The sequence below is a fragment of the Spea bombifrons genome, chromosome 9 (genome assembly GCF_027358695.1).
Source record: "Spea bombifrons isolate aSpeBom1 chromosome 9, aSpeBom1.2.pri, whole genome shotgun sequence".
NCBI lineage: Eukaryota > Metazoa > Chordata > Amphibia > Anura > Pelobatidae > Spea > Spea bombifrons.
In genome coordinates this window covers 41626391-41635972 of record NC_071095.1, presented here as the reverse complement: position 1 = coordinate 41635972, position 9582 = coordinate 41626391, and the positions used below count along the sequence as shown (strand labels likewise).

The following is a 9582-nucleotide window of genomic DNA, read 5'->3' as shown; positions in this document are numbered from 1 at the left end:
GCTTCCTTTTTTGTAACGTACAAGTCCAGTTACTTGGCATTAATCCACGGTAATAACAGAGTAGGATACGCCTTATTAAAGCTTGTTTATTTTACGTATCAAATGCTGTTCTGCACCTTTACGAACCTGAGATCCGTGGGAGCTGAACTATTGTGACATAAAGACTCGGAGCAATGGAGTTCTTATGCTGCAGACATTTATTTTAACTCTTCCTCTTTGAAGAGGTTGTGGAGCCCCTTCTACCTTTCATTTCAGATTTCACATGGAGATTTATCCATGCACTAGAAGCAGTTTCATCCAAAGTAGCCACTCAGTGGTTCCTAGCAGTTTATTATTCAGTGCTGGTCTACTGGGTAATTTAATTGCTCTTCTCATCTTATGGCAACACAAGTTCCATGTCAAGAAAAAAAAGATTTCAGTTTTCTATATTCTTGTCACTGGGCTAACTATCACCAATCTGATGGGGAAGTGTCTGGTTAGTCCCATGGTATTGGCTGCTTATTCCAAAAATCAGACATTGGTGCAGATGGCTGATGACCAGTCTCTCTGCCATCTCTTTGGCTTCTTCATGACTTTTTTTGGTTTGGCTCCAATGCTTATTCTATTGGCCATGGCTCTCGACTGTTGGCTTGCTCTTGGATACCCGTTTTTCTACCGGGTGCACATCACCAAAAAAGTTGGTTTGTTGGTGCCAGTTGGAGTCTACATCTTTAGCACTGGTTTCTGTGCCATGCCCTTTTTGGGATTTGGTCAGTATGAACAATATTGTCCTGGAACATGGTGTTTTATACAAATGACCTCTGAGGATTCAAATGCCAGTGCCTTTGCTTATTCTATGTTGTATGGCACTGTCACAGGATTCCTTGTTCTAGCCATTATATCTTGCAATATTGCAGTCATGAAGCACCTTTACCGAATGTACCAAAGCCAACATCAAAAGGGCATTACATTTAGCAAAGTAACTATCAAGCAAGAGAAGCAAGCAGGGATGGAGGAACTGGACCACCTGATTCTCCTGGCAGTCATGACAATTTTATTTGCTATCTGTTCTTTACCCCTAACGGTAAGTATGTCTATGTCCTGAAAAAAATATCACACTATTACAATTGTTTTTGTTTTAACTGTAATAATGCATTTTTGTAAAAGGCATTATACACATACCATTTGTATGAACAGAAATACACTATTTACCAAGAACATATATGAGGAACTTCTGAGAACATATCTAATTGAAAATGGTCCTAAAAAATGGCAAATTGGTAAATATCTTTTCCAAACCACCATCTTCACAATAGAGTTTAAATGTGTTTTTTATTATTCTATGTTTTCACAATAATATAGGCACTGTCCCACCTATACAAAAATTAGTTGCATGTAAAGCAAACAAATATTTGAATACCTGTAATGATTCCGTTTAAGTTTTAAACACATGAGATACTTTTAAGAACTATGCTTCTGTGTCAAATGATCCAACATCCATGGCCAGCATGGCAAAATTCAACTTGGGAATTTAGTCATGGGATAGACAAAGTTATCATGAATCCAAGACAAGACAAAGATTAATACTTGACTTTTACATCAGGAAATACCAGCAGAACCAATGATTCCTATCTGCCGTTATATTTCTATATCGTTTCTATAGTTTCTACTTGCGTTGTGTTTGGCCACGGTACATTCATTCAAGTAAACGTTTATAGCCACTTAAGATGATTATTCCTACAGAAACATTAGAGATGCATCAGAAATTTATGGAAAATAAATTTAAAAAAAAAAAACAAGCAGATTTACTTTAATCATTTATGAATTTTTTTTACTGAAAATATCACCGATGAACGCAAACAATATTAAGTAATTTTTGTTTCAATAAGATGTGTGCCAATTTTCATATGAATGAAAAAACAAAGCCTTATTAATAACTGATTGGCTAGAACATTTTGCCTTTGCACGATCATAAAACAAATTATGAATTCGTTGTTTTAGCTTCTTTTTCTTCCCCAAAGTTATAGTTACTTATAGTTTGTCAGTCACCAACCAAACCTCCTTGCAAATTTGCAGGTTAGTGAATATACTCCAGAGAACCATGAACGGAGCTGAGAAAAAGGGTCTTTGACATCAGACAGCGAGATAATCAAAGATATTTCTTGCCTTCTGGTCACTCTGTGCTGGGGATGCAGGACTATAAACATGGTGGCTGCCATGCCCAGTGCAACCTCCTCCAGCTCCACCACTGAATTTACCCCAACTCATTTACCCCACACAGGAGATCAGGGATAATTAGTATTCCAGAGGCAACACAAAAGTTCAGTCAGGTTTCAATGTGCATAGTAGAGCACTTCAACAGCCACACACACCATGAAACGCTTGGCAGAAGTATAAGATGTTGACTAGTCTTTACATGCTATTTATTATCGTTTCTCTATTTCTTTACACACCTTGGTTATATATTAAATGTTATGATCTGGTTCATTAGGAGTCATGCATGTTTGGGCATAATGTGTATTATTCCAAGCTAAACTTTTGCCAGTCCTTTTCATAGGCAACTCTAAGACTAGAATTGTGTATTCAGATATGTACGAATTGTAAATTTACAGCATTTTGGTAAAATCGCATTTCGTACACAGCCCCAAAAATGAGGCCACACCCCTCAAGAATCGATCAAAAACTAAGCAAAAAGCTCAGAATTTTCATCCGAAATTCGTAGGTCCACATTCACTCCCACTCTTTCATTCTCGTTCAAGCGGCGCTTGCGGTGATGTCCTCTCCCAATCCTTCAATTGGGGAAAGGATGTTACTACCAGCGCAGCCATATTGCCCTCGCTTCACGTGAGGGTAAAATGACAGCGCTTGCGGGGACATCCTCCCCTCAGATTGGAGGGTCGGGGAGATGACATCACTGCAAGCACTGCCATATTGCCCTCAGTTCACAAATAATGCTGGCTCTGGAACACAGATCTCAGCTTCCATGACTAACACTAAGTATTCCCCAAACAATTACACTGATTGACACGTTTAGGGAGTTTTAATTGTAAGGACATCCATATGATAGGTAAGTGGCCCCCTTAAATGTTGGTGGTATACACCTTGCAAATGCATGGGACGATTCTGCATAATCCCCCAAATTTACTTTTCCCCTGCTCCCCCCGCTAGTGGCCATAACTGATGTAGTATCCCTAACAGCAGATTGAGTGTTACTGAGAGAGTCTAATGATATTAATTTCAATGGGAGCACTCAAGGAGGTGTCTGCTACAGCTCTGAAGCTGCAACTTTGACTGAAAGGTAAGTACCGTATTTGCTCGATTATAAGACTAGGTTTTTTTCAGAGCAAACGCTCTGAAAAATACCCCTCGTCTTGTAATCGGGGTCGTCTTCTAATCAGACCTCAAATGAGGTCTGACTATTAGACTAAGATCCAGATCGCTGCAGGGGACCTGGATCCTCCTGTATGGTAACCTCAGCTGCTGCCGGCGTCTATCACCAAGCGCCAGCGAAAGTGCCGTCAGCAGCCGAGGTTGCATATGTGCGTACCTTCCTGCTCCCGGGATAGCCCGCCCACTGCGGGGAAGCAGAGCCGGTTGGGGAGATTGCTCCAGAAGCAGGACTAGGACCCCGGCGGCACTGTGAAGTCCCAAAGCGGATCCGGTAGACCTCTTCAATTTTCTGGAGGAGGCGGGGCCTAGCGGGGTCACACAGCGTCATGCCGTAATCCTGTGGGAGCTGCAGCAAGCGCCTGCTGAGGCATTGCGGTGACGCCGGTGAGTGAAGTGCCTGAGTGGGTATATTAGTGTCTGGGTAGGTAAGTGTCTGGGTGGGTAGGTAAGTGTCTGGGTGGGAAGTGTCTCAGTGGGTAAGTAGGTGTCTGGGTGGGTATATTAGTGTCTGGGTATGTAAGTGTCCCCCTATATACTACTCTGTCCCATGATATGCCTTTTAACCCCCTATATGCCAGAGTGGCATATAGGGGGTTAAAAGGCATAACATGGGGCAGAGTGGCATATAGGAGGGTATAAGGCATGCCTGGGGGCAGATGAGCATAACTGGCGGCAGGTTGGTAAATAAAAGGAAATTAAAAACAAAAAAAATAGTTTACATGAATTATTATTTACTAGTAAAACTTTTTTCCTATAGGGTCATCTTATAATCAGGCTTTTTCTTTTTTTCCCCCTACATTAATATTCAGATTTTGGGGGGTCGTCTTATAATCGAGCAAATACGGTAATTACGTTTTTTTTCTTTTCATTTAATTTAATACAGTTTTAAGTCCAGTACATAGAACGTTCTTTAATATACACTCTTGCCCTGCAATAAATGCAGTTACCTCTAATAAATGTAGTTATTGTTTTTATGATGTCAGTGCCCCTTTAAATTTAAACAAGAACAGTATTAATGCATGAGATTTAATATATTAACATTCAAAGTAATAGATAGAACATATTGTAACATTTTTGTCAAGGATACAGTTACATCTCACAATTACCAGTTGTTGGGCAACGTAAAAGACAATTTATGCAATTTATGCAAATCTTGGAGGAAAAATGTATCCTCTCTGTCATGCCAAGGAAACAAAATAACTTGGGGATTTTTTAAATCCCTTTCCAGTTTCCACATTGCATAAACCTAACCATGGTAGCAGATCTTGAAAACACTGTTTGGGAATGTACTATGTGATCCGACTTTGGCAAGTGGATACAAACCACAAGGACTGCAATTCCGAATTGTATTTGCTACTAAAAGGAAAAACACTGACAGTAGTATAGTCTTTGTATTCATATGGATAAACGTAATGTGGTTGAAAAAGAAGTCTTGAAATTCAAACCTATGGAACCCAAATGGTTAATACACGGACAGACTAACAAAAACAGTTGCCTCATACAGACCTCCCCAATGATCTTAAAAAACACCCGTCACATATCACATAATCCTAATCTTAATTCTTGCACCTGCATTTAATATATATATATATATATATATATATATATATATACACACACGGGCTCTGCTGCCTTGTTGCTGCATCTCATGATTTAAATTGCTGGCTCAAATTCATATATTTGTATTAATAGCTTTACGGAGCACAAAAGAGACCTAGTTTACTAAAACAATGTAGAATCATGTTACACCTTTCTGTCTGGGCTGTCAGATGGATCAAGGGAAACATTGGGAAAGTAACACGGACTGCTCTGGCCATATCTTTGGTGGATGTTGGAAATGGAGAATAACACTATGGTTATAAATAATGTAATTACTGTCACATCTTAGCGTGTAATGCACACAATTTACGCCTCTTCAGATTTTGAAAAGGCGAAGGGTGTAATATATCTAATTAAAAATTGTGCAGCATTAACCCCACGAATCCCAGCTGCAATAGGCACCCACCTGAGTGTGGGGACCAACCCTGACCTCCCCTTGCTGCACAATCACTCCATGAGAATGATTGCTTCACTTCCGCAAACGTGGACGATGTGATTGTGGTATTAACGGGGTTACTGCTTTTGTCTTCAGTCCCCACGGGCTTGCGTTGACCACGTCACAATCAATCTTGTGCTCCTATGCAGCACCTGATTACTATTTTTACATTTTTGTCAATTAAGTGATCAGATCACTAATTAGTGGTAATTTAAGTCACTGATTATTGATCAGAATCACCAATGTCAGTGGCCTTAACTTGTCACTTACACTTGATGTGATAGTGATTACATATATATTTTTTTAACCAAATAAATTGCAATCTGATCGATGATTAATGACTCATTAAAAGCCAGTGACCTAATCTGGTGGAGGCGCACAAGTACTTCATTTCTCCTTCAAAAAGTGTAATTTGTTAACATAACACATGTGAAGGATGGCTTTCAGTGCAGGAGTACATTGCGGTCTTATCTTGGATGTGACTTTAATATAACATAATCCACCCTGTCTAATATATTCAATCACTTTCTCGTTTCATTTTCTTTGGAAAGGTTTGGCAATCTATTTTACTGGAAATGTTCACCTCCTTATCTAAATAAATAAATATGGGATGAACCATGAACCTCACTATGAATAGAATAGAAGAGAAAGGGCTAGTGAACCTTATATAAAGTGTTATGATGCCAAAATCAACAGCTCGTGTTAACTGTACAGCATAATTGTGTTTCTTATTAAGTCATTTAACAGAATTGCCTGTGAGGCACAAACTTTTTGGTGAGTTTCTTTTACTGGTAATCTTTCTTTTTTTCTCCTATTTAATAATAGCCTGCTGTTTGTGAAAGTTACCAGAGAGTCATCTTTGCTTTGGAACGAACCCCTCTCCGTTTACCGTTATTTGAAACACGTTAACAATAAATGAAATCCTTGGCACTCATATCGGATGAAATTCCGTGTAAATTTAGGCTATCATGATCAGTATTTCTCTTAACAAAAGGGACAATTGCAATAAGGAAAAGCACAGTCCCCCAGACTTCAGATGTGATAGACATTATGCTGTCTATTAGGCAAACACAGCCTGAACAACACAGTGGATGCTTATGATAAGGGGTTTATCCACTAAACAGAAAGTTGTCAGGAGAATTTGCAGGAGAGTTGTGTTTTAGATCCTTGCCGTCACTATATATATATAATCAAGGTCCGAACCCACTGAGCTTCTGCTACAGGAGAACCTTGACTGTCCCTGTATAAAATATAGTGAGAAGTCTTCACCCTTATTCCTTATCTAGTGCCATCGCCGCCCTTCTTGCCAATGTGGCCCCTTTATAATGAACTGCAAATGAGAGAATTCAAACCCTCATGACAACTCTCTCTTTAGTGAATACACCCCAAAGTGTGGTCATTGGGGAACATTGGGAACCCCTGTTATCTTTATAGATGTACACACCTTACTCTGAGAGGCTCTAAGACATAACCTTATGGAGACATAGATCTATGTATTGTACACTTATCTTGACTGAAAGAAATGTTGGTTCTTCTCCATTCAGTCCATTGGTTATGCTACTGAACATGATATTTATGCCGTGCCTTGTGCAAATGGTACATTACGCCTACAACACTATATATGTTATACATTTTAAATGTCACTTCTGTGCCAACTAAAAACTTCAAATAAAAACAAGAAAACAATTTAACCTGAGTGCATGTTTAGCAGCGGCTTTCTACACCTTTTATTAGCTATGTAATCATAGGATATGTCTGTGATGAAGGTATCATATTTATTAAGTATGATGTTTAAACAGCTGCCTAAGACTAGTCCACAACCAGCTCACCTGGGTCATCTAAGAACACAGTGTAACAAGGGCGTATTGTCTTGATTGAGATTGAAGATACCATATCAAAGTAAATATTATAAACATATAACCTATAATTAAGAATATATTATAAAATGTCAGTTTATTACTGGGAAGCGTAACATGTCAAGGATCTAACTGGTTTGCTTGGGGTTGAAAAGCCCAATGACCAATATAGATGAGACACTCCTGTCTGCCAGCAGGCATCACTATATTAAAGAGTGCCTCCTCCTATAACCATCCATATATGTAGACATATGGGGCATAATATCTTCAATTTAAACACATTTGTATTGCTCTGGAGCTCCGTGATATACTCTTACACTCCTCACATTATGAACACAGAAAGTGGAACACCAGAACAGTTAAGTGGGTCAAAAGCTTTTGACCATGAACATGTACTGACCTGCCAAATGCTAGGTTAGCCAGTTGTCATACATAATCACTGGGATATTAAAACAATGAGCATGTAAAGAGGGTAGGTAAGCAGGGTTAGAGCTCAAATCTAACCATGGAACTCATCAGTTCTTATTTGGCATTTTAAATCAAATGTATGACACGCAATCTGAGGCCTTCCATTCAAAAGTGACCCAATAACGAGTTTTTGTAGTTCATAATACAAACTTTTCTATGGACCCATTTAATAGCTATATTGTAATCACATTATAATGTTAGCATTGGGCCGATGCAAACCGAAGTGGAAATATCTATATTTTAAGATAAATTGTCATGTTTCCTTGGCCCCCAATGGGGTCAGCTATAGAGATTTCCTTATAACTGATGGACCCCACTTCCTATACAATGAGCAGCTCAATAACACCGTTCTGCATGGAAGTACCGTAGTGTAAATCTTTGTCCATTCCTAAAATAGTTGCTGTTTGTCTCATTAGAATAAATGACATGCATACACACAAAAACATCAAAACAATTACTCCAATGGCCAACTTGCAATCATATGGACTACCCTAAAATTTGCATGGACCGATAAGGCACGATTGAATATGTATTATTATCATTACATTGTATAGAGATAGACAAGAGATTGCAGCAATACATTCCATATATCGCTTAACACTTTTAGCAGTAAGAATTTTTTTATTTTTTTTTTAAAGAAAATACTTCCTAAATCATTTTAAAAACATCTGTGAACACAATGAGTAAAAATTTTGGAAACACGTTTGATTATTATGAATAAGCAGATAAGTACGGAGAATAATAATTTGCCTAACATGCTTCTGATGAGATTACCTTGGGGTTATTTGATCATTTCCTAGGAAACCTTTTATGCGGAGTTGTACACAAAATACATGCCATTCGTTGGAAATGATTTGTTACCAAAATAAACTTTCATTGCAGTTTTTGTGAAAAGAATCAACTTTTTAACTGAACTTGGAGTGCTCTCCATGTAATCATCATTTGTGTTATGTCTGATGACCTTTTTATGAATACATTTGTTTCCCTTAAAAACATTTCCCTTCGGAACCATTAGGGTCTATTCATTAAATGAAGTCAAACACATCTTCCAGCTCCCATGAATTTTTCGTTAGATTGGAAATGTTCACCCCTTCTTCAGGCAGCAGGGGTGACCCTCTTGGGCACTCCACTATCCATTATGAAGGGTCAACTGCAATATTCCTCTTAGAACTCCTACTTTACTGAGTAAACCGTATAGTTCTACGTTACAACTTGCTAAATTAGTCTAATAAAATAGACAACAGGACTAAAGGAATATTTGATGGAGATTTTGTATATTTTTGACCTCATGCATTAACTGTATGTAAAGTTTTCTCATCAAAGTTGTTTTCTCCCTATTAAATAATGCCCTTTAATATATTTGCTATACTGATTTTGTTCTGACATTCCCTCAGGTCAGAGTATACATCGGAGCATTTACAGATGAAAAAAACGAGTATGCTGACCTTATTGTACTGAGGTTTTTATCAATGAATTCCATTGTGGATCCGTGGATTTTCATCATTTGCAGGACATCCAAATTTCACACTCATATACATCGTCTCTGTAGAAGAATTCACTTCAAGGACAATATTCAGATGCAGCTTCTTCACAACAGTAATCCAGTAAGACTGGAGCAACAAAAATAATCATAATAAAAACACATTTCATCCAGATTTTTGGAGCAGCAGCGCATCAGTGACCAAGAACAGGCTGGGGGTTTAAATTGGCCCCAGCTTTTTAAGGCCAGTAACCAATAAATTACACGCATACAGCCACCTCTGTGAAATTGTATATTACATCACTATAAAGATTCACCTGAACCATATATTTAACTAAAATAAATTAATCTGCATTTTTAAATCTATAGCGGAA

The 9582-nt window shown here is 38.2% G+C and overlaps 1 protein-coding gene across 1 annotated transcript; it reads left to right on the top strand.

Annotated features, from left to right (window-relative positions):
* Positions 1 to 262: 262 nt before the first annotated feature.
* LOC128504432 (prostaglandin D2 receptor-like) lies at positions 263 to 9356 on the top strand. Its single transcript, XM_053474459.1, has 2 exons — positions 263 to 1063; positions 9123 to 9356. The coding sequence occupies exons 1-2, from the start codon at positions 263 to 265 to the stop codon at positions 9354 to 9356; spliced, it is 1035 nt and encodes a 344-aa protein (XP_053330434.1).
* Positions 9357 to 9582: the final 226 nt, after the last annotated feature.